The 27,209-nt window shown below is 41.0% G+C and overlaps 1 protein-coding gene across 1 annotated transcript in view; it reads right to left on the reverse strand.

Moving 5' to 3' along the window:
• cdk15 (cyclin-dependent kinase 15) overlaps positions 1-27,209 on the reverse strand; it is a 104,913-nt gene that overhangs the window by 59,751 nt on the left and 17,953 nt on the right. The window contains exons 2-7 of the mRNA XM_080422652.1: positions 25,422-25,453; positions 14,094-14,240; positions 12,376-12,470; positions 7,591-7,670; positions 7,356-7,450; positions 3,037-3,099 (exon numbers count right to left, since the gene is read on the reverse strand). Of these exons, the coding sequence (XP_080278778.1) occupies positions 3,037-3,099; positions 7,356-7,450; positions 7,591-7,670; positions 12,376-12,470; positions 14,094-14,240; positions 25,422-25,453 (512 nt within the window). The remainder of the gene's footprint in view (positions 1-3,036; positions 3,100-7,355; positions 7,451-7,590; positions 7,671-12,375; positions 12,471-14,093; positions 14,241-25,421; positions 25,454-27,209) is intronic.

Here is a 27,209-nt window from a genome sequence, read left to right on the forward strand (position 1 = left end):
AAATCAAAAAATGAGAGTCTTTGCGACAGAGAGACGAAGACAGAGAGACATTGTGAGAGACAGAAAGAGAGCGAGAGGCTGTGTCCAAAGGGTGTCTGAATGTATAGTGATAATTATTGTACCCTATATACAGTTAAACTCATCTTATCCCGCGATGCACAGTGAAAAGTAGGACCAATGGTCACTATCGCGAAACAAACCATGCATTGTGCTGAAAGAAAAAATACCAACGTTTATCCGGAACGTTTTAATTTGCACGAGAGCAGTGGCGGAAAAAGTACTCAAATTCTTCACTTAAGTAAAAGTACCAATACTGCAATATAAAAAATACTCTGTTACAAGTAAAAGTCCAGAATTCAAAATTGACTTGAGTAAAAGTATAAAAGTATTGGCATCGAAATGTACTTAAAGTACATATTTGCCTCCGAGATGTAGTGGGGTAGAGGTAAAAGTATTGGAAATTGGAAATACTCCAGTAAAGTCAAAGTACCTCAAAATTGTACTTAAGTACAGTACTTGAGTAAATGTACTTAGTTACTTTACACGACTGATGATGAATAACATAAATAACGGTGCCCCGAGCAGTGTCTGAAATGTGTTGTTTTTTTACTGCGTGGCTCTGTAGTGGCCCGGGGCCGTCTAGACGAGGGTCTGTGTGTGTGTCTGTCTGTGAGTTTGCTTGTTGTCCAGGGCAAATCTTCAACCCATTCAATCTGTGTCTGTTTAGATTTCAGCTATAAGCATTATTTTTTATACTTTGGGCGGTTAAAAAAAATAGCAGATCGACAAGCTCGTAGCGCGGCACCGAGTGCTGCGCTACGAGCTTGCAGATCTGCTATTTTTGAAACATTTTGTGCAAATCTTTGGATACATATATTTTTTTTATTTATTTTTTTAACGCAAATCTTTTCTTCTGGGGGGTCCCTGGAACTAAACATTTTGAGATGGGGGTCGGCGGGCCAAATACATATAATTTTGGGGGGTCCTTGACAAGAAAAAGTTCGAGCACCACTGATATTATAGCAACAATAGTTTTTTCCAGAAAAATTAAGACATTTGTTGAGACATTTGACGGTCACAAATGTTCACTTTAAAACATATATATATATATTCAAAGATTTGCACAAATGTTCAAGATTTAAGCAGATCTACAAGCTCACAGAGCTTGTAGATCTGCTATTTTTTGAACAGCCAAAGAAATCTAAAATGACAGAGATGCGTTCGCGGTTTGAATGGGTTAAAATCGCTGTACTGATCAGCACCAACTCTCTCGTGCACGCTGCCAGTAGGCCAAGGAACCGCCATGTATTTTATATATTTTTTTAAAATTTTACGTATCGTTGCTGTTGAGCAGAATTTCTTTCCAGAAATGTAATGCCCCACTTCATCATACAAGAGTGTCAAGCAAAAGTAGTGAAAATAGTCGATCTACAAGCTCAAAACGCGTCGCAATGTGGCGTATTGTAAGCTTGTAGATCGACTATGTTCACTGTTTTGTATTATATTATTTTAACCCACTGATACCTGGAACGCATCTGTGTCACTTTAGACTTCATTGGCTATTCAAAAATAGCAGATATACAAGCTCATAGCGCGGCACCGAGTGCCGCGCTATGAGCTTGTAGATCTGCTATTTTTGAAAAATCGTGAAAAAAAAATTTTTTTTATTTTTTTCAAAAAACTGTTAGGATTTAGAAAACATTTTAAGAATCGGATATTTTGTTACATATCGTCTCTGTCGGGTGGAAACCTGTCCAAAACTGTTACTTTTCAGGATTCAAATTCAAAAAGCAGATCCACAATACAAGCTCGAAACGCGTGCTTGCAGATCTGCTACTTTTAATGCTTTCGCGCGACGCTGTGGTATGATCGAGTAGGGCGTTCATTTATGAAAAAAACAACAAATGTAAAATATGGCGACAAGAAGTTTCTGCCAGACAGCAACGATATGTTTTTAATATTTAACTTTAACCTGCTTCATACATGAGCTACAGACACTCAAGAAGGAAATGAGAGACAGACAGACAGACAGACAGACAGACAGACAGACAGACAGACAGACAGACAGACAGACAGACAGACAGACAGACAGACAGACAGACAGACAGACAGACAGACAGACAGACAGACAGTGTTGATTTTGTCGACTAAAACTATGACAAAATTAAACGTTGACAAAAACTGAATAAAAACTAAGCTATGATGACTAAAACTAAATATATTGACAATTTCGTCAACAAATAAAAACTACACTAACATGTTAGGGAGGGACGAGTGGAGAAGAGATCCAGTAGAGCTAAAAGACAAGTCATTTTACAATGCCAAGCCATTTCAATGTCAAGCCTGCGACGCGTTGTGAGCTTATAGATCGGCTATTTTCAGCATGCAACCAAGTGTAAAAATCAGCCATCAGCACGACGGCATCAAGGCACCGCCAAAATACATTTTAGACGACTAAATCAACTGTAGATTTAGTCGACTATAATCTTATGATATTTAGTCAACTAAGATATTTAGTCAACTAAAATTTGCTGTCAAAATCAACACCACAGACAGACAGACAGACAGACAGACAGACAGACAGACAGACAGACAGACAGACAGACAGACAGACAGACAGACAGACAGACAGACAGACAGACAGACATGAAGAGAGACAGACATGAAGAGAGACAGACAGACAGACAGACAGACAGACAGACAGACAGACAGACAGACAGACAGACAGACAGACAGACAGACAGACATGAAGAGAGACAGACAGACAGACAGACAGACAGACAGACAGACAGACAGACAGACAGACAGACAGACAGACAGACAGACAGACAGACATGAAGAGAGACAGACATGAAGAGAGACAGACAGACAGACAGACAGACAGACAGACAGACAGACAGACAGACAGACAGACAGACAGACAGACATGAAGAGAGACAGACAGACAGACAGACAGACAGACAGACAGACAGACAGACAGACAGACAGACAGACAGACAGACAGACAGACAGACAGACAGAGTGTATTAAACGTACCCTGACGTTGTATGAATGCAGGCCCCCTGGGTGTTGGATCATGTACTGGGCCAGGTCTGTTTGCTGCAGGCAGAGAAAGAGAGGGGGAGGCATTTACAACATGTTGTAGGCCTATACCCGTTTATAGGAGGAGAAAATTATACATCCCCTTGAGTTGACTCCGTTATTATCCTGAATGCCAACGTTCATTTACTTATACGATCCGTTAAATAGTACCGTTTGTGTAATCAGGGGGTCTCCCACCCACCACCACAGCGCCTTCTACAGCCAAGATGGCCGACATTTCTTGTTAACCAATTAAGACCGATTTAAAAAAAAAAATCTACATCCTAACAGTTTTCTTAAAATGTCAAAGACCCCCACAATGTTAGGTATTTGGCTGCGGACCCCCATCTCAAAAATATTTTATTCCAGGGACCCCCAGAAGCAACGATTTCAGTTAAAAATGTTCGGTTAAAAAAATATATATACATTCAAAAGGTTTGCACAAATGTTCACAATTTTTCAAAAATAGCGCGGCACTCTGTGCGGCATGAGCTTGTATCTCTGCTATTTTTGAATAGCCAAATAAATCAAAAAATTAATATGTTGACATTTTAACAAAAAAAAACAAAAAAATATCACTTGCCCTACTTTTAATTTATCCATTTGTAACTCTGTGAGAGTCTGCATATGGAACCAAATTGAACCGTAAGGGTCACATAGTTGAATGAAGGCTTTTGCAGTGTATACGTGGTGGGGAGGCTCCGACTAAGAAACGTGAACCTCATGGAAATCCTCTGGATTTGAACTTGGTCCAGTGCACATTAAACTTTGCAGACTGTGCTTGGTGTCAGTCGATACACACCATGACAGACTTGACCAAATAGTGGGATTTATCACAACGAGCAGCGAGATTTGAGGAAAAACTAATATTATCACTATTAAGAAAAGCAACTAAGAATGGGGTCTTTGTTTTGAGCACCATCTGACTGACTAGGATAGAGCAGGTTACATGTACAATATGTTATTGTTATGATCTAAAATTTACAGTATATTGCTGTTATGATCTATCCACACATGTGCAGGTTGATCATCCCATAGCGTGCGGGGCTGTAACCATGGCGACGATAGAGCCCATAGCCCGAACTCCGAATCTCCGGCGTTTACATAAACAAGTAAGAGGCGCGAACGCGGGAAGCGAACGCAGCTCGAAAATAACAATAATAAGATCTCAAACTGTCCTCAAACTAAGGCATTTTCAACTTGCCATCCGGCCTGAAAAATGCACAAATGACATGGAATTCTTAGATATCCCAATAGATGAACTCGTGTAGATGCTTTTAGATGTGTTATTTTTTACTGTAGCTGCTATATTTCTCTCAGAGGAGTGTAATTAGTCACCCAGGGGCAGGCGGATTTCAGCCACACTCTACTCTGAGATCTGTCAGCAGCCAATTAGAGCGTGAGTCACATGGGGGCGCGGCTGCACACAGGCAGTGCACACAATACTGCACACAGACAGACACACAACCCGAGCACGGTTTCATAGTAAGCTCCACTTGCGCCTTCGGCGCACCTCCTTCCGCTGCGTTCGCAAAAACGCTGGGAAAGTGAAAAACGGGCGTTGTTGTAAAAATTCAAATCAATTGCTCCAGCCACTGAGGAGAACCGGGAAGGACGGACATATTTTGATGACAGAGGTTTGCTTATTTATACATAAGATATGATAAATAAAAACATTCTGATGTTTTAGTAATATTGTTCGTGCTGTTCTACATATTTTATGGAAGATGCTTCTGAACATATTGCTAGTTCGACAACTTCAAATGTTCTACTCTTAAAATAATAAGCAAAACTAGCCTATCTACAAAGACGCATTGAGAGCTTGTGGATGGGCTACTTTCGGTGCGCAGCGCGCTTCCATAAAACACACGTTGGCTTCTATGGCAAGGGGTTTTCAACCGGTGGTCCGCGGACCACCACTGTCCACGGAGGTATTGCAGGCGGTCCCTGGCCAATGCACTCAGAAATCTTTATTTTTTCCCCTAACTTTTACCTTTATTTGCTACTCTTCTTTCTCGTTTGTGAATAATTAACTGAAGTTGAATCTAACTTTTTTTTTGTTTAATTTTTTTAAATAAGTTCTTACAGGAGTTCTTACTGTATGGTGTGTGTGATACGAAATGTGAGCTTACCATAAACACAGTAATCCTTAATCATATTCCATCATATTCAAGGGCTTTTGGAGAGAAATGAGACTCCAGTCACTTTCAAATTGGAGCACTGCAGAGGGCAGGTGTGTGTGTCTGTGTCCAGCTGATGCTCGTCAGTGGTGTAAAGTAACTAAGTACATTTACTCAAGTACTGTACTTAAGTACAATTTTGAGGTACTTTTACTTTACTGGACTATTTCTAATTGTCTATACTTTTACTTCTACTCCGCTACATCTCAGAGGCAAATATTGTACTTTTACTCCACTACAATTATTTGAAAACTTTAGTTACTAGTTACTTTGCAGATATAAATTATTAGATTATAAAACATACATTAACTACTGCTATTTGAAAATAGCCGATCTACAAGCTCACAACGTGTCACGATGTGACGCGTTGTGAGCTTGTAGATCTGCTATATTTCCAAACATTTTAGTACTTTTACTTCTGATACTTTAAGTACATTTTGATACCAATACTTTTGTACTTTCCGGACTTTTACTTGTAACGGAGTACTTCTACATTGCAGTATTGATACTTTTACTTAAGTAAAAAATGCAAGTACATTTTCCAGCACTGAGTCACTCGTTGACGCTTGTTAATGTTATGGGATCCAAATGACTGAACTCAGTCGTGGCGAGTGCCAACTTTAATCCATCTGTGACTGGAGGTGTGTCAAGATGGGACCACACACTGAAATAACACTTTATAAAGTGAACAAAGGGGCTTTATTCAGCTTTTCAAAGGGCTCTGGATGTGCTCCCAATCCTTTTTTTTTCTGATGAGGTTTATTGACCCATTCAATCCGGGAAACGCATCTGTGTCATTTCATATTTCTTTGGGCTATTCAAAAATAGCAGATATGCAAGCTGCCGCGCTATGAGCTTGTAGATCTGCTATTGTTGGAAAATGTGTGCAAATCTTTGAATGTATAATTTTTTTTCAAATCTTTGCTTCTGGGGTCCCTGCTGGAACAAAATAATTCACAAATGTTTATTATATTTTCAAGATTTTTCAAAAAATAGCAGATCTACAAGCTCATAGCGTGCACGCTATGAGCTTGTAGATCTGCTTTTTTTTTTTTTTTTTATCTCGAAAATGTGTGCGAATCTTTGAATATATATGTTTTTAAAGCAAACATTTTTAACTCAAGTCTTTGCTTCTGGGGGGGGGGGGTCCCTGGAACAAAATATTTTACAAATGTTCGCTTTAAAAAAATACATATTCAAAGATTTGCACAAAGTGTTGTTAATGTTAATGTTCAAGTTTTTTTTTTTACAAAAATAGCAGATCTACAAGCTTGTGCCGCGCTATGAGCTTGTAAATCTGCTATTTTTGAATAGCTCAAAGAAATCTTAAAATGATGCTTTCCCGGTCTTAATGGGTTAAGCCATGTCTGTAATTAGTCTGCAAAAAAAAATCACTATTTGGGCAGCAGCAACTCCTCCGCTGCCCACTGGGAGGTGCTGGTCTGAGGACCACCAGTTGACAATGGCTGATCTATAATACATAGCATTGGTTCTCCATTTATATGTCGGCTATTCAAAAATAGCAGATGTACAAGCTCCAAGCAACAAATAAAAACTAGGCTAAAATGTTAGTGAGGTGAGGGGCTAGTGGAGAAGATATCCAGTAGAACTAAAAGACAAGTTTGGTTGCACTCGGGTGTTGCGCTCTGAAAATAGCAGATCTACAAGTAATTTTATTCAAAAGACGAAACTAAATAAAAATTAGCTGTCAAAATCAACACTGCTGTGCATAGGCTCTTTGATTGCACTGGGTAATTAAGCCTCAGCCTTTGGGATGCTCCCTTTTTAATTGATTAGTAACTCACTTAGTCTGGTGGAGTTTTCTGTTTGTTCACTAAAGTGAAGCAGTGTTGGGAGCAACACAGTTTTTTGACCACACTCACAATATAAAAATAAGTTGTACTGTTCTAATTTAAGTAAAGCACCTTTGTTAACTTTTTACTGTCTGAAGACGTATTTTGTGCGTCAAGCTGATTGCCAGGGAGGGACTGCAACACAGAAGTGTGCAAATCTAACCGGGAGGAAAGAAGATTGCCACTTCAAACACTGATATACAGTACACATGTGGTTATGATATATAATCACGTTACTCACCACATATTCAAACACGAAGGTGAGAGACTCTCTGGTGTGGATGATGTCGTGGAGCAACACGATGTTGGCGTGCTTCAGACCCTTCAGCAGAGAGGCTGTAAACACACAGTACACACACGCACACACACACACACACAGATGGATTAATGTGGAGACTCATTGGTGGTCATTTTTGTGTGTGTGTGTGTGTGTGTGTGTGTGTGTGTGTGTGCTTGTGCGTGTGCATGTGTGTCACCTTCTCTGATTGCAGTGAATGGTACTCCCTCCTCTGTCTTCATGCGGATCACCTTCAGAGCCACCAGGTGACCATTAATCCTGTGTGTGTGTGTGTGTGTGTGTGTGTGTGTGTGTGTGTGTGTGTGTGTGTGTGTGTGTGTGTGTGTGTGTGTGTGTGTGTGTGTGTGTGTGAGAGTGTGTGTGAGAGAGAGACAGACAGACAGACAGACAGACAGACAGACAGAAGAGAGTGGAGATAAAGAGAGGGAGAGAACGTTCTTTTTTTAATGAACCATAAAACTCACAAAGCAGAAAGCCAGACATCAGCATGCAATTTACAATTCAGACATTTAACAGACTCCAGCTGCAACTTGTGCGAGCTGCAAGTTCATAGTAAGTAGCATGAACCCTAGTCCAAGGGTTTTCAAACTTTTCAGGCCGCGACCCCCAAACTAATCATATTTGAACTGTGGACCCCCATAATAATCATATTTGAATTGTGGACCCCCAAAATAATCATATTTGAATTGTGGACCCCCCAAAATAATCATATTTGAACTGTGGACCCTCCAAAATAATCATATTTGAACTGTGGACCCCCAAAATAATCATATTTGAACTGTGGACCCCCAAAATAATCATATTTGAACTCTGGACCCCCAAAATAATCATATTTGAACTAAAAAAAAAAGCCCCCCCACCCGCCTCACTTCCTCTTCCTGCATTGACAAAAAAAAAAACCTAAACGTCTCCTCATGAACCACTTTACGACCCAACAAACTCCTGGGCGAATCAAACTTCAGAGAGACCCCCTGATCCAATTAAAACCCATTTCCTAGGAGGTGTTTCCACTGAGCCAATGGTGGTCTTGTGATCCGTGTTGTTTTTTTTCCTTATATGGAAGCGGATCGCGCACAGTGGTGGAAAAAGTACTCACATTTTTTACTTAAGTAAAAGTGTCAATAGTGCAACGTAGAAATACTCCAATACAAGTAAAAGTCCAGTATTCAAAATGTAGTTGAGTAAAAGTGCAAAAGTATTCGTATCAAAATGTACTTAAAGCACCAAAAGTAAAAGTACTCATTAGGCAGAATGTCCTATTTCATGTTTTCAAATGGATAAAAATCTTTTGAAAGTAGCAGATCTACAAGCTCACAATGCGTCGCATCGCGACGCATTGTGAGCTTGTAGATGCTAGTTTCTTGTAGCTAGTTTCTTGTAGCTGCTAGTTTCAAATGGCCGAAATGTAGATAAGGCAGAAGTGGTTAATGTATGTTTTGTAATAATAATAACAAAATCTACAAAGTAACTAGTAACTAAAGTTTTCAAATAATTGTAGTGGAGTAAAAGTATATTATTTGCCTCTGAGATGTAGTGGAGTAGAAGAAAAAGTGCAGAAAATTGGAAATACTCCAGTAAAGTAAAAGTACCTCAATATTGTACAGTACATGTGTGCATGTTAGTGGCAGGTCGCCAGAAAAAAAATAACTTCTAGGCATGCTCTGTTTTTTATACGCGGCGGGGATGACCTTATCAAATTCAGAAGTTTATGAGATCTGAGCCCTGTTATTGTTATATAACGGACTAATAAAGAGTTCCAGGGAGATTGCATGGGCATTTTACTTGACATCAGTGGTGTAAAGTAACTAAGTAAACTAAGTAATTTACTAAAGTAAATTTACTTGAGTACACAACAAATTGTTGAGTACACAACATATTGTATTGGCCGCGGGGGGTCCGTGGCCAAATACATATAATTTTGGGTGGTCCTTGACATGGAAAGGATGGAGCACCACTGATATAGCAACATACTGTTAGGATTTAGAAAACATTTTTAGATAGATATTTGGCCGCGGACCCCCTATCTATAAATGTTTTGTTCCAAGGACCCCCCCAGAAGCAAAGATTTGAGTTACAAATGTTCGCTATAAAAATATATATATTCAAATATTCGCACAAATTGTCAAGATTTTTCAAAAATAGCAGATCTACAAGCTCGTAGAGTGCCGCGCTATGAGCTTGTAGATCTGCCATTTTCGAAAAGCCAAAGAAATCTTAAAAATGACGTTCCCGGTCTTAATGGGTTACTAACTTACAGGCAGTGGTGGAAAAAGTACTCAAATTCTTTACTTAAGTAAAAGTACCAATACTGCAATATAAAAATACTCTGTTACAAGTAAAAGTCCAGAATTCAAAATTTACTTGAGTAAAAGTACAAAAGTATTGGCATCAAAATGTACTTAAAGTACCAAAAGTAAAAGTACTAAATATTTGAAAATAGCAGATCTACAAGCTCGCAACGCTTGTAGATCGGCTATTTTCAAATAGCCTAGGTATAAAATAGGGCTAAAGTGGTTAATGTGTGTTTCATTATATCATAGTTTATATCTGAAAAGTAACTAGTAACTAAAGTTTTCAAGTAAATGTAGTGGAGTAAAAGTACAATATTTGCCTCTGAGATGTAGTGGAGTAGAAGTAAAAGTATTGGAAATTGGAAATACTCAAGTAAAGTACAAATACCTCAAAATTGTACTTAAGTACAGTACTTAAGTAAATGTACTTAGTTACTTTCCACCACTGCTTACAGGACGGGTCTCACAACAACACTATTATTAGGCAGCAAAAACGCTGCATTCTGCTAGCCGTTTGGACCGGCCGAAGCTGAAAGGTATATTCCTTTTACACCCTTTTGGATGTTAAATTAAACCCGGAGAGGTGACTCAGGCATTTTGGGCAGATGCGGCCAAAACCCACAACATCTGCTCTCAACTTGTACACGGAATCGTATGGAATCGCCGCAGCCTCTGGCAAAGCATACGCGGTACGCTATGCCCCACCCCTACTGCTGGTCTACACAGTGGAGTACTTTTACTCCACTACAATTATTTGAAAACTTGAGTTAGTTACTTTCCAATTTATTACATTATAAAACATACATTAGCCACTTTAGCCATATTTTATACCTAGGCTATTTGAAAATAGCCGAACTACAAGCTCACAACGCCTGAGCTTGTAGATCTGCTATTTTCAAACATTTTAGTACTTTTACTTTTGGTACTTTAAGTACATTTTGATGCCAATACTTTTGTACTTTTACTCAAGAAACATTTTGAACACAGGCCTTTACTGATACTTTTACTTAAAGGGATATTTCACTTAAAAAAAACAATTGGGTCATTTTTTTTCCTGTGAGCCCCCCAGACAGTTTTGAAGTTGCTTGATTCAGTACGTAGATATTTGATATTCATTTTATCAGACACACCCGGTTCCCATACAAACCCATTATAACTTCAAACTCCATTTTAACCATGAGAACAAAGGGATTCAGCCCTTAAACGGCCAGTCCGGTGCATCACAAGGGTAGGGACAATAGACGCAGGAGAGATGATCGCTGAAGCAAACACGGACAAATTAATTATTGTTTAAGTGCAAGTAAATAGTAATAGTTGACTGACGTTTGGGTCTTTCGATCTTCCTCAGAGTCATGGCATTCCCATGACTCTGAGGAAGGTCGAAAGACCGAAACGTCAGTCAACTATTACTTGCACTTAAACAATAAAAGGCTTAAATTGTCTGTGTTTGCTCCAGCGTTCATCTCTCCTGCATCCATTTTAACCATGTTAGATTCATCAGAAACACCCTTCCTTGGTTCTGGTGACTCATCCTGCCCTCCTAATACGCGAGGGGGCCGTGCTTTCTCAACACGGTCTCCTCACGTACAGTATTAGAAGGACTATATCAGCAGTGGTGGAAAGTAACTAAGTACATTTACTTAAGTACTGTACTTAAGTACAATTTTGAGGTATTTGTACTTTACTTGAGTATTTCCAATTTCCAATACTTTTACTTCTACTCCACTACATCTCAGAGGCAAATATTGTACTTTTACTCCACTACATATACTTGAAAACTTTAGTTACTAGTTACTTTTCAGATATAAATTATGATATAATGAAACACACATTAACCACTTTAAACCTATTTTAAACCTAGGCTATTTGAAATAGGCTATTTGAAAATAGCAGATCTACAAGCTCACAACGCGTCGCGATGCGACGCGTTGTGAGCTTGTAGATCTGCTATTTTCAAATATTTAGTACTTTTACTTTTGGTACTTTAAGTACATTTTGATGCCAATACTTTTGTACTTTTACTCAAGTAAGTTTTTTATTCTGGACTTTTACTTGTAACAGAGTATTTTTATATTGCAGTATTGGTACTTTTACTTAAGTGTGGAATTTGAGTACTTTTTCCACCACTGTATATCAGTCACCAGAACCAAGGACGGGTGTTTCTGATGAATCTAACATGGCTAAAATGGAGTTTGAAGTTATAATGGGTTTGTATAGGAAGGGGGCGTGTCTGATAAAATGAATATCAAACATCCACATACTGAATCAAGCAACTTAAAAACGGTCCAGGGGGCTCACAAACAGTGTTGCCAGATTCTGTGAGAGAAACAAGTAAGGAGAAATCTTAGGAAACCAGCCCAAAAGAAGCGACTATGGGCCAAATGAGCACTTTAACATAATACAATCAGCTATTTGAAAATAGCAGATCTACAAGCTCACAACGCGTCGCGACACGTTGTGAGCTTGTAGATCGGACTATTTTCAAGCACAATCGTGCGGGGAAATTATAATAATACGCAGATCTGGCAACCCTGCTCACAAAAGCCTGAGTAGGCGATAAAATGACCAAAAGTTTTTTTTTTTTAAGTGAAATATCCCTTTAAGTAAGAAATGTCAGTACTTTTTCCCACCACTGCCCGTGCGTTGTTGTTTTTTTTTAGGGTGTACTGTACCTGCTGATTCCCTTATAGACGGTGGCGTACGCCCCCTCTCCCAGCTTCTCCAGGTTCAGGTAGGAGTTGGCCGTTCCAAACTGTAGCCCTGTGTTCTGACACAGCACACAACACACAACACACAACACACACACACACACACACACACACAACACACACACACATTAAAGACTGTAGGAACATACTGTAGTGTACGCCACCTGCTGGACACCTGCCTTTATACAACTCTTAAAGAGACAGTTCACCCCCAAAATGACTTTTTTTTCCTATCGATTAGTCACCCCCATGGAGAGTTGAATTCATGGACTTTTTTTTTTGGTTTTCCAATAATTTGATGACCAACCGACCGGTAGGCAGTGGCTCCGGTAGGTTAAGAGACCCAAAAGAGTCTCCTTTGTGTCTCTTACCGGAACCTCTGCCGGTCATGAAATTATTGGCTTAGGAATACGACAAAAAACTAAAAAATATCCAAGTTTCCATGGGGTGACAAATCGATAGGAAAAAAAGTCATTTTGGGGGTGAACTATCCCTTTAACCCTGCACAAGTAGAAGCATTATTTATTTATATTGTAAAACATACATTAACCACTTTAGTCCTATTTTATACATCTACAAGCTCACAACTTGTCGCATGGCGACGCGTTGTGAGCTTGTAGATCTGCTATTTTCAAACATTTTAGTACTTTCACTTTTGGTACTTTAAGTACATTTTGATACCAATACTTTTGTACATTTTACTCAAGTACATTTTGAATTCCGGACTTTTACTTGTAACAGAGTATTTCTACATTGCAGTATTGATACTTTTACAGTACATAAAGGTAGGGTAAGTGATATTTTTTGGTTAAAACAAAAGGTATTTTGTTAAAAGGTTAAAGCACTATATTCTGATAGTAATCATTGGTTGCTATAGAGTGTTTGTTCAGTAACAGGAGTCTCCCCGTCTCTCCAGCGCTTTAATAAACAGAAAATACATTTTTCGGTAGGTGTCAAAATCTCAGCCAATCAGGAGAAAGTACCCATTTTTAAGCTTCATTTTTTTAGTGTTACAGTTCCAATTTTGTCTGCTCATTTGTCATCACTTCCAATTTCACTTGTTTAATCTATATCCTGATTGAATTCTCTATCCTGATTGGATAAAATTGGAAATGAAACTGAAACTGAAACGAAAATGCATTTTCTGTTTAATAAAGAGCTGGAGAGACAAGGAGACTCCTTTTACTGAACAAACACTCTATAGCAATGAGTACTATCAGAATATAGAGCTATTTAACACTTATTTTAACCATAGAAAATCACTTACCCTACCTTTAAGTAAAAAATCACACCCAGTGTGAAGTGGGCGGTGTGGTCATCACAGTGGTCATCATAGTGATGGAAGCTCACTTCAAAAAAGAAATACATTTATTGAAAAGAATCTTTATTGGTCATCATAGTGATGGAAGCTCACTTCCAAAAAAATGCATTTTTGGAAGTCCATAATCTTATTTATAGGTTATTAATGTCATCATGTGTCTCGCTAGCCAATCACAGTGCTGAATAGAGTCAGCCAATAGAGTCAGCCAATCACAGTACAGCTAACTGGGCCAATCACAGTGCGGGAAACTAATACTAACGAGGTGTCAACCCCACTTATAGGGGCGGCTACACCGCCCAAAAATGGGAGTACTTATTCCACCACTGAGTAAAACGGAGGACACAAACGAACGGTCACTCACCCACTTGAAGTCGGTCGGCTCGAAGGCTTTCCCGCCCAGGGGGTCGCTGTTGCTCCGCCCCCTCTGCACCCGAAGCCTGCGCACCTGCAGGGTGTGAAACCAGTGGGGCTCGGCCTTGGAGAAGGACGGGTCTGATGGGTCATTCAGCTGAGGAGGGAGAGAGAGGCAGATGGATGGATGGATGGACAAAGAGACATCCTTCCATGGATGCTGGACGGACGGACGGACGGACGGACGGACGGACGGACGGACGGACGGACGGACGGACGGACGGACGGACGGACGGACGGACGGACGGACGGACGGACAGACAGACAGACAGACAGACAGACAGACAGACAGACAGACAGACAGACAGACAGACAGACAGACAGACAGACAGACAGACAGACAGACAGACAGACAGACAGAGGCAAATACTGTACTTTTTACTCCACTACAATTATTTGAATCAAACTTAAAAGTTACTATAGTTTGTAGATTGTGATTATTATCATTAACCACTTCAGCCCTATATACATTTCGGTCCATTTGAAAATAGTAGATCTACAAGCTCACAATGAGCTTGTAGATCTGCTATTTTCAAAAGATTTGTATACATTTGAAAACTTGAAATGGGACATTCTGCGTATACTTTAAGTACATTTTGATGCCAATACTTTTGCACTTTTACTCAAGTACATTTTGAATTCCGGACTTTTACTTGTACATTGCGGTATTGATACTTTTACTGAAGTAAAACATTTGAGTACTTTTTCCACCACTGCAGACAGACAGGCAGGCAGGCAGGCAGGCAGAGATGAACATGGTGAGAGACATGTTCATCTCTGTATATATATCTCTCTCTCTATATATATATATATATATACAGTATCTATATATCTCTATATATCCCAAAAAATATATTTCAACTCAATTGAAAACCGGCGAAAGTGGCCGTTTTCAAGATGTTTTGGCCATTATCTCTGGAACTGAAGGTCCAATCTGATTCTAAGCTTGTTGGATGCGTGACTTTGAGGACATTAAGCACGCTTTTCGGGTTATTTGGGTTTTCTAGGGGAGGCTAGATCTTAGTTGGGCAGGCGACCGCCTGTCCTGCCTCTACAGTGGGTACGCCACTGTTCTCTAGTTTGAAAATTAGATGACTAAATTGTACTTCTGATCAGAGTTATGTATACAGTGTGGTAGTTCTTTATTTTGTTTATTTTTATTTTTATTTTTATTTAAAAAAATTAATGTGTCAGCAAGTTGGCACAGGATTTTTTTTTAATGTGTCTGAATAATCCCGTAAGGGGTGGGCTGTGAAAGGCAGCCGGACACGAAAATAAATCATTCATTCATTCATATATATATATATAGCTCTCCATTAGCCGCTGACAGTGCAAGGCGTTACAGTGTCGACCCAGGAGATGCATGGCTCCGTGGGGGCCCAGGGGGGCCCCGATCCATCATCTGCCCACGCAGTGACAGTGGCCCTCCCATCCATTCACTCTCTGTCTACTTTAATGGGAAATCAAGTGGATTTATAAAGGTACCAGTGGTGGAAAGTAACTAAGTACTTTCTAACTAATTGTACTTAAGTACAATTTTGAGGTATTTGTACTTTACTTGAGTATTTCCAATTTCCAATACTTTTACTTCTACTCCACTACACCTCAGAGGCAAATATTGTACTTTTACTCCACTACAATTATTTGAAAACTTAAGTTACTAGTTACTTTGCAGATATAAATTATGATATTATGAAACATACATTAACCACTTTAGCCTTATTTTATATATAGGCTAGGACGCGTTGTGAGCTTGCAGATCTGCCATTTTCAAATATTTTAGTACTTTTACTTTTGGTACTTTAAGTACTTTGATGCCAATACTTTTGTACTTTTACTCAAGTCAATTTAGAATTCTGGACTTTTACTTATAACAGAGTATTTCTATATTGCAGTATTGGTACTTTTACTTAGTAAATAATTTGAGTACTTTTCCCACCACTGCACAGCAACTTGTAGTCCTGCTGGGACACGGACACAGAGACCAAACTGTACATACTTTTTGCATTTTCGGCATTTTGCGAGTTCTGTGTCAACATTCTACGTGTTTTTATTCATGTTATTCCTTGGTTTTAGCCTTTTCTTAGTGTTTCTTTAGTTTCTTTAGTTGTTTTCTCTTCCCCCCCAATGTAAAGCGTCTTTGGGTACTTAGAAAAGCACTCTATTAGAGAAATCATTATTTGTGAGACCGACTGAACTATGACACCTGCTGCTGACCAGTGTTGATTTTGTCGACTAAAACTATGACAAAAACTATGACGAAAACTGAATAAAAACTAAGCTAAGGTGACGAAAACTAAGACTAAATATATTGACAATTTCGTCAACAAATAAAAACTAGACAAAAATGTTAGGGAGGGACTATTGGAGAAGAGATCCAGTAGAACTAAAAGACAAGTCATTTTATGTTGGGTGTTGTGCACTGAAAATAGCCGATCTACAAGCTCACAACGCGTTGTGAGCTTGTAGATCGGCTATTTTCAGCATGTAAAATCAGGCTTTACAAACCCCACCAAGGCACCGCCAAAATACATTATAGTCGACTAAATCAACTGTAGATTTAGTCGACTAAAATCTTATGATATTTAGTCGTTAGTTTTAAGCAGTGAAACATTTCAGGTGACTAAAATATGACTAAAACTAAATGGATTTTTATTCAAAAGACTATGACTGAAACTAAATCAAGATTTGCTGTCAAAATCAACACTGCTGCTGACAGAGTCATGATTCCATGTCTTGGGTTGTTATCTGCATCGTACGAGCGGGCCTTCAGAGTTCAGACATGGTGACTTTATGAACCGCGTGAAGCACATGCACGCAACTAAAACCTCGCTCTACTTTCTGCCTGCTCAACAGAATGCATTACGGTCGGTCATACACAAGCAGTGGTGGAAAAAGTACTGCTTTTTGCTTAAGTAAAAGTATCAATACTGCGTTGTAGAAATACTCTATTACAAGTAAAAGTCAGGAATTCCAAATTTACTTGAGTAAAAGTACAACAATATTGGTACCAGAATGTACTTAAAAGTACTAAAAGTAGAAAGTACTCATTATGAAGAATGTCCAATTTCACAACTTATATATACAAATATATAAGGGGTCCGGGACCCCTAGGGGGTCCTCAGTGTTACGACAGGGGGTCCGCCAAATCTTTGTGTGATATGATTTATTTTTTTTACATTAACCACTTAACCCTAGCATCCCTTTTCTGAGGAGAACTTTAGCCAAAAATAGCAGATGCGACGCATTGTGAGCTTGTAGATCGGCTATTTTCAAATGGCCAAAATATATATAGGGCTGAAGTGGTTAATGTATGTTTTGTAATAATAATCAAAATCTACAAAGTAACTAGTAACTAAAGTTTTCAAATAATTGTAGTGGAGTAAAAGTACAATATTTGGCTCTGAGATGTAGTGGAGTAGAAGTAAAAGTACTGAAAATAGGAGATCCTCCAGTAAAGTGAAAATTCCTCAAAAGTGTACTTAAGTACAGTACCTGAGTAAATGTACTTAGTTACAGTACTTTACACCACAGTCGGTCACACACAGTAGTTCCACAGAGAGATGATTCATTTGCCATGTTTTCTTTTTTGTTGCTGTAATCAAATTTGTTTCACAGACGCGTCATGAATCATAGCGTACATACAGTGTGCACGCCGCTGACCTTCATGCCGCATGCTTGCTGAATGTGCGACTTAAAAATAACATTCGCTCTAACAGTGTACACATGCACACGCACACAACGCTGACAACAGCAACAAAACAAATCGAGATCGCAGCACAGTGACGTCGTACAGGAAGTGATGTCATGGGGTGTGAATTCCTAAAACAGGACATCCAAAATGATAGTTTTGTATGTACATTTGTACGCACTCACTGTTGGCTTTATAACTGCCCCCCCCCCCCCACACACACACACACACACACACACACACACAAACACACACACACACACACACACACACACACACACACACACACACACACACACACACACACACAAACACGCGTGTGTGTGTGTGTGTGTGTGCACTACCTCGGTCGGCGGTAGAGAAGTGGCACTCCAGCTCTTTTGAGACGCATGCCTCCGCAGCTCTATCTCATTCCCTTCCCGTCCCTCCTGCCCTTCCTCCTCCTCCACCACCTCCTCCTCCACCTCCTCCTCCTCCTCCTCCTCCTCCTCCTCCTCCTCCTCCCCTGGCCTGTTCTCCTCGCGCCGCCGCCCGACCCCACAGAAACAGCCGACGCAGCGGGCCCCGAAACCCCTCAGACGCCATGTCAGATCACACATCTTTCTCTCCCTCAGCCTTAATCCACTCTTCTTTTTCCTTACTTTTTTCTTTCAACCCCTCCGTCCCTCCCTCCCTCCTTCTCTCTCTCTCTCTCTCTCTTTCTCTGCTCCTCTCCCCGGCTTGTATTCTCCTGGTTTCGTGCGGGCGGGCCGGGGACGTCCAGGCTCTGCTCATATGACTCGGGTCAGGCTATACGCAAACATGGTCTCATGACTTCCCTGTGTCTGAATCCCCCCACCCCCCACCCCCCTCTATTACAGGAGTGCTTTGACAGTCCGCCAGACACACACACACACACACACACACACACACACACAGAGGTACACACACACACACACACACACACACACACACACACACACACACACACACACACACACACACACACACACACACACACACACACACACACACACACACACACACACACACACACACACACACACACACACACACACACACACTTCGGAACAAGAGTGGCCATTGAAGGATGCTCATCAGCTGAAGAAGAGGAAAGGAGTGTCTGTGTGTGTGTGTGTGTGTGTGTGTGTGTGTGTGTGTGTGTGTGCGCGTGTGTGTGTGTGTGTGTGTGTGTGTGTGTGTGTGTGTGTGTGTGTGTGTGTGTGTGTGTGTGTGTGTGTGTGTGTGTGTGTGTGTGTGTGTGTGTGTGTGCGTGCATCCGTGCGTGCATGTGTGTGCAGTCTGTAGTGTGTGTGTGTGTGTGTGTGTGTGTGTGTGTGTGTGTGTGTGTGTGTGTGTGTGTGTGTGTGTGCGTGCGTGCGCGCACTCTGTAGTGTGTGTGTGTGTGTGTGTATGCACTATGTAGTGTGTGTGTGTGTGTGTGTGTGTGTGTGTGTGTGTGTGTGTGTGTGTGTGTGTGTGTGTGTGTGTGTGTGTGTGTGTGTGTGTGTGTGTGTACGCACTCTGTAGTGTGTGTGTGTGTGTGTGTGTGTGTGTGTGTGTGTGTGTGTGTGTGTGTACTCTGTAGTGTGTGTGTGTGTGTGTGTGTGTGTGTGTGTGTGTGTGTGTGTGTGTGTGTGTGTACTCTGTAGTGTGTGTGTGTGCGTGTGCGCGCGCGCGCGCGCGCGTGCGCGCGCGTGCGTGTGTGTGCGTGTGTGTGTGTGTGTGTGTGTGTGTGTGTGCGCGCGCACACTACTTAAACATCATGTACATAATGTTTGGATGGATATGCTATGTGTAAACATGTAGATACCTTGATGTCTTTTCTTGATTCCTTCTTTTGTTTCCTTCGATTGCGTTTCCAAAACAATTAATGGGGCACAAACTCCTTTTTGGGTCGCGGGCCCATTTTTTTCTTAATTTCTTCCCATTATTATTTCAAAAAATTAATACATTATTTTCACAATTAATAAATAGCATTTTTGTAAGTTTGCATCCTGGGGAGACGCCAAATGTATCTATTCTAGTCTCAGCTGTTGAGACCCAAAAGTTTGGAACTAATAATGTTGCCAGCGTTTTTTCAGAGCCAAGCGGTCATGAATCACATGATCGTCTGAGATCCACTTGAAGCAACGCCGTTATTAGGCCTCATAATAATTAGGGTAATAACGTTCATTGTGTATTTTAAGCAACAAAATGAAAGTCGGAATTCAACATTTACTTGAGTAAAAGTACAAAAGTATTGGTTCAAAATGTACTTAAAGTACCAAAAGTAAAAGTACAAAAATCTTTGAAAATAGCAGATCTACAAGCTCACAACGCATCGCGATGCGACACGTTGTGCTTGTAGATCTGCTATTTTCAAATAGCCAAGGTATAAAATAAGGCTAAAGTGGTTAATGTATGCTTTATAATGTAATAATGTATATCTGCAAAGTAACTAGTAACGTAAAGTTTGCAAATAATTGCAGTGGAGTAAAAGTACAATATTTGCCTCTGAGATGTAGAGGAGTAGAAGTAAAAGTACAGACAATTTTAAATACTCCAGTAAAAGTAAAAGTACCTCAAAATTGTACTTAAGTACAGTACTTGAGTAAATGTACTTAGTTACTTTACACCACTGCACACAATGACATCACAACGTCATCATCATATAACCATGTAATTGCCCTATATAATGAACTGTCGAATGAATTTTTGTGACAACTCCAACCGCCTGTAGTGACTTCTGGACATTACCTTGCAACACCGGCCTCACAAAGGATATCAATCTCTACTCTGAAGAATCAATCGGAGAAAAAAGCCATGACTATACGAGCAAGGTCAGCGAGCAAGAAGGGCTCAAGGAAAACCATGAAAGCCGGATTTCCTGCCAGAATTATTTCAGATTTTTTGCTGTAGACTGCCAGAGATTTTCCATTGAAAAAAAAAAATTCTCAGGAGCCGAGATACAGATTTTTTAAGTTTTAAGTTAACAATGAAGTGGATAGGAGTTTAAATCTTTGATATATCATATCTCCTTGGTCTTTGGGTCTAAAAATAAGAAAGAAAAAAAAAAAAAAAGAAAAAAAAAATAGAACGCAGATCTGCGTCTTTGGCAGCCAGGCGAGAAATTAAATAGAACGCAGATATGCGTCTTTGGCAGCCAATGTGTTAAGACCGGGCACAGAAGGACGACCAGGAAGCAGAGCTATAATAGCTACGTGTACAAGGTCCTGAAGAGTATCAGCCCCAAATACACCATCTCTTCCAAGGCCATGGCGATCGTCAACTCCTTTGTCAGCGACAGCTTTGAGCGAGTCGCCGGCGAAGCCTCTCGATTGGCTAACCGCAGCCAGCGCTCCACCATCTCGTCCAAGGAGATTCAGTCCGCCACGAAGCTCGTCCTCCCGCCTGAGATGGCCAAGCAGGCCGAGAATGACGGCTCCAAGGCTGTCCTCCTGTACAACGGCTCATAGTAAACTGTAATAGTCTCGCTACAAACAAAAAGGTCCCTTTTGACCACACACAGCCACGGGCCAGGAAAAAAATATGATAAAGTAAGGGTATGCTGTAGGAGGGGCGTGGCTACCTTGTGATGATTTTTGATTGACAAGCTACACAACCAATAGCATTCATTTCCAATGAAATTTGAAGTCTTGATGACGTGACTATAGAGATGTGTACCGATTTGTGATGTTTGGACAAAAGCATCTTTTGATACCTGGAACGCTTCTGTGTCACTTTAGATGCCTTTGGCTATTCAAAAATAGCAGATATACAAGCTCATAGCGCGGCACCGAGTGCCGCGCTACGAGCTTGTAGATCTGCTATTTTTGAAAAATCGTGAAAAAATATTTTTTATCATTTTTTTCAAAAAACTGTTAGGATTTAGATTTTTTTTAAAGAATCGCCTCAGGTCTTAATGGGTTAAGAAGTAATAGCAAAACAAATGTTTTGCAGGAATTGGCCTCCTGGTGGCGCTTAAAGTTTGGGCCAGAGGCAGGGGTCTGGCCTCCAGGGAGTGTGCGTGCGCGGTTTCACGTCGATCGGGCCAACGGTGCCGGAGATTACAGTAGCTGCACACACACACACACACTAGCCTTGGAATCCCGTGCCTATTTTTTTTTTTTTACACACATACGGAGGGACGGACGGACACACGCGGACGGACGGACGGACAGACAGACAGACAGGGGCCAAAACAAAGTCCCGGGCCTGCCTTCGGCCTGGCGGAGACAACTGTACCAAAAGGTAGTGGTGGAAAAAGTACTCACATGTTTTACTTAAGTAAAAGTATCAAGACTGCTATGTAGAAATACTCTGTTACAAGCACGGAATTAAACGTTTACTTGAGCAAAAGTACAAAAGTATTGGTATCAAAATGTACTTAAAGTACCAAAAGTAGTACTCTTTATGCAGAATATCATTAATGATTTAATGTTGAAATATTGTGAAAATAGCCGACCTATAAGCTCACGAGATGTCACATTGCGATGAGTGGTCAGCTTGTAAATCTGCCATTTCCGCTGTCTTTGAAAATGTTCGAAAAGAAAGAAAAAAAATCTAACATGATATTATTGTCATAATACGACATTATGGTCACAATATCGATATCAAGGTATTTGCTAAAAAAAAAAGAAGTGATATTGTTGCCTAGCCCTGGCCAACCGCGACACGTTGTGAGCTTGTAGATCTGCTATTTTCAAATAGCTGATGTATATGTTAAAGCGCTCATGTGGCCCATAGTTGCTTCTTTTGGGATGGTTTTCCTAGACCTGGTTGCTTGTTTCTCTCACAGAATCTGGCAACACTGATTACGACTCAATCAGTCAGTCAGTCAGTCAGCCGTGGCTTGCTTCTCAGCTCATATGTGAGACTACAGACGTTGCTATTTAACTACTGACAGCCAAATGAGGGGTCTACATCAGTGGTTCTCAAAGTCTCAGAGTGGGGTCCGGGGAGCCCCAGGGGTCCTTGGAGGGGTTCCAGGGGGTCCCCAGTGAAATGTGTTACCTTGGCTATTCAAAAATAGCAGATATACAAGATGTACATCTGCTATTTGTGAACATTTCAGAAACATCTTGAAGGTGTTTATTTTTAAATAATTTGAAATCTTGCAACACAAATCTTCTCTTCTGGGGGGGGGGGTCCCTGGCACAGAGCATCATTTTCAGATGCGGGTGGGATAGGGGCCTTTGACACGAAAATGTTTGAGAACCACTGGTCTATATCAGTTCTATTTAACATATTCACCACCATTGACGGATATCTCCGTCATTTAATGTTTGTTTTTTTTGGTTTGTTTTACGTCCAGAACCCAAGATAACGTGATCCGAAGATTTACTGCTCCATTCACTTCCTGGTTAACTTATTACTTAAAAATCCTGTATCTCGGCTCCTGTGTTTTACTATGTATTTTTGGGCGAAACATGCTATTTTCAACTGGGTATAACAAGAGAATGGGAGGTCACAATGACATTATTTTATTTTCTTCATGGAAGCACAGTGATTTCCTCCGTGGTTAGCAACCATCAGGGGATCGATCATACTGGAGATGAATATTCGGTGGAAAAATTGGTCAGAATGCTTACAGACGGGGTGCCGTGATTTTCAAAGATTTTTTCTCCCCCTAAAACATGATCATCAGGTATTATGGTTATACTAGGAGGAAGATTTTTTTCAAAAAAGTGTACAGAAAGTGTTAAAATTATGTTTTTATGTGGACACGCCTCCAGTTCATTAAGTATACCTGGTTCTCACCTTAGCACCACCCACCTGTACTAGTCCCTCCTCCTCCTCCTCCTCCTCCTCCTCATGCCCACACCTGCTGTGTTAGGATAATGAGGGGGAGGGTATAATTTTACTGTGTCATTAAAGGGCCGTTTTTCTATTGGCACGTTTGACCCTCAAGGTTTCAGCCTCCAGGAAGAAACTCAAAATAGTCAGGGAAGACATAAAACACCATAAAAACAGGGGGCTTAATGAAGTTCTAACAAACGACCTCATAGACACATGAAAAACAGAAAAAGTGCAAAACCATGGCACCACCTCTTTAAAAATGCTGGCAGAAGCTACCCGCCAGCATCAGAAAGCCCCTGGCAGTGAATGTGTTAACTACTGACAGTCAACTGAGGTTCTCCATCAGTTCTATTTAACTGCTGACAGCCAGCTGAGAGGTCTCCATCAGTGTGCTATTTAACTACTGACAGGTCAGCCGTCCTTCAGGGATGACAGCAGAAAGAAGGGAGGGAGGGCCGGGTTCTATTTTGGTTATGTCTCACACACACACACACACACACACACACACACACACACACACACACACACACACACACACACACACACACACACACACACACACACACACACACACACACACAGGCACGGTGGGAGCTTCATGCTGACACTCTTTATGCTGCGGTGGAGGAGGAGCTGTTTAATGGACCCTGAAATGATATGCTGCTCTAAGACTGTCTGACAAGGCCTACTGGAGATGAGAACTATACTGCTGTGTGTACGTGTGTGTGTGTGTGTGTGTGTGTGTGTGTGTGTGTGTGTGTGTGTGTGTGTGTGTGTGTGTGTGTGTGTGTGTGTGTGTGTGTGTGTGTGTGTGTGTGTGTGTGTGTGTGTGTAAGCAAGTGAGAAAGAGGTGTGTGCAGTATGTGTGTGTGTGTGTGTGTGTGTGTGTGTGTGTGTGTGTGTGTGTGTGCAGGGCCGCAGGAAGGGTGGTGCGAGCGGTGCGGCCGCACCGGGCCCCACGCTTGGGGGGGCCCCGCAAAAAGAAAGAAATCATCTTTTATGAACAGAATCACATTTATTAACAGTTATAAAAAGAAATAACCGCAAATAACCACCAAAAACTCGGAAATATCCGCCCAAAATCGCTGCGCGCGCGCACGCGACTTCGCACCGGGCCCCGCATTTCTCCCAGACGGCTCTGTGTGTGTGTGTGTGTGTGTGTGTGTGTGTGTGTGTGTGTGTGAGAGAGAGAGAGAGAGAGAGACAATGAAGAGATGAAGTAGTAATAGCGGATTACGTAAGATGTGTGTGCATTTGGTGCCTACCTCTCCGATACAAACAAACAACAAGCTCACACACGATTACCAGACCCTGATCTATACAACCTCTCTCTCTCTCTCTCTCTCTCTCTCTCTCTCTCTCTCTCTCTCTCTCTCTCTCTCTCTCAGCGGGGGACAGTGCTGACATCCTCTGCACATCTCTTTTCTCTCCAGGAGGCAAATGCCTCACAGCGAAAGACAGAGGACAGCATGCACATGAGTGGGATGTGGTCTAAGTGAGTGTGTGTGTGTGTGTGTGTGTGTGTGTGTGTGTGTGTGTGTGTGTGTGTGTGTGTGTGTGTGTGTGTGTGTGTGTGTGTGTGTGTGTGTGTGTGTGTGTGTGTGTGTGTGTGTGTGTGAGTGAGAGAGAGACAGAGACAGAGACAGAGACAGAGGACAGCATGCACGTGAGTGGGATGTGGATGTGGTCTAAGTGAGAGTGTGTGTGTGTGTGTGTGTGTGTGTGTGTGTGTGTGTGTGTGTGTGTGTGTGTGTGTGTGTGTGTGTGTGTGTGTGTGTGTGTGTGTGTGTGTGTGTGTGGGCTCACCTCCTCATATCCCAGGTGCCTTTGCTTCAGACCTGCAGGGGGGGGGTAAAGGGACGTGCTGTCAATACAGTTATAGTGTAAAAATCAGGAATTGAGTAAATACATAATTGAAAATGCATTAAAAAAGACCAGTTATGATATACACACACCAGTGGTTGACACTAACGGTTGCCAGACTGCCCGTGGCAATTAAATAAAAGGTTCGGGCAAGTGGAGTTTGCTTTCAGGTTGCCCGATGGGTAAGTAAGTGCATTCCGTCTTCATTAACTATCATTGGCTATTCATGCACATGCACATGCACATGAAGAACAGTGCTACCTTATTACAACTAGCAGTTGCACTTTTTGAAAGTGACTGTGAAGGTGAAAGTGCTTTATAAGCCAGAGAGAAGTTAGTTGGAATGAGTATATCTGAGGCTTGATTTAGGCTCAAACCTTTTGAAAAACGTTTGAGGGACATAAACAATATGATATATATATATATATATATTTTTTTTTTAAATTCATGGTGTAGATCCTTTAACTAATTTAGCTGGGGACCGCCTGGAACCTCCCCAAGAAGGACCCTTGTTGGGGACCCCACTTTGAGAACCAATGCTATACAGATTGCTTGGTCAAACAAAATAACATTGTATTCACACACAAAAAAAGTTATGGTTTGCACTGCAGCCTTTATGTACTGCGGCATCGGATGCTGTGTGAGGACACGACACAGAGGACGCAATTAAATGGATTTAGAACAGCCTAAACATCTGTCACATTGATCCCCTGCTAGAGGACGGAGTACTCTGTGTTTGGGCCATTATGCCTATGACCAACGTTTCTCTCTCACACACACACACACACACACACACACACACACACACACACACACACACACACACACACACACACACACACACACACACACACACACACACACACACACACACACACACACACACACACACACACACACACACACACACACACACGGCTGCTCCACTTTGCATGTCCCATCAGACCGTGTGTTCCGCCACAGAGAGTGGATGGGACATTTTAACCCATTAAGACCGGGAACGCATCTGTGTGTCAATTTTTTGGTTTGTTTGGCTATTCAAAAAATAGCAGATCTACAAGCTCATAGCGCGGCACCGAGTGCCGCGCTATGAGCTTGTAGATCTGCTATTTTTGAAAAATCGTGAAAGATTTGTGCAAATCTTACATACTTTTGAAAGCGACATTTTTTTTTACTCTGTTACAACTTCTGGGGGGTCCCTGAAACAACATCTTTTGAGATGGGGGTCCACGGCCAAATACATGTAATTTTTGAGAAATTATAGCAACATACGTTTTTTTCCCAAAAAGCTGTTAGGATTTAGAAGACATTTGTGGAATCCCCATAAGCAAAGATTTGTGTTACAAATGTTCGCTTTAAAAAATATATACATTCAAAGACCCACGATTTCCCACAAATTTTCCCCCAAAAATTGCAGATCTACAAGCTCGTAGCGCGGCACTCGGTGCCGCGCTATGAGCCTGTCGATCTGCTATTTTTTGAATAACCAAAGAACACAGATGTGTTCCCGGTTTAAATGGGTTAACCTGATGTACGTTCTCGTTCTCCTTAGTCATGAGATATAAGCTCTCCCCCGGTGGCTGCGTGCGTTCCTCTGCGCTGAACTTCAAAAACTTTGAGATAATAATTTGACATTTGAATTCATGTCACCCGCAGGGTCTCTCTACAAGCTTTTATTTATTTATTTATTGACTTTGTCGTCATTCACCAAAATATATATGTTGAATAATT

This window comes from Gymnoscopelus braueri (assembly GCF_963280865.1).
Source record: "Gymnoscopelus braueri genome assembly, chromosome: 24".
In the NCBI taxonomy this organism is placed as follows: Eukaryota; Metazoa; Chordata; class Actinopteri; order Myctophiformes; family Myctophidae; genus Gymnoscopelus; species Gymnoscopelus braueri.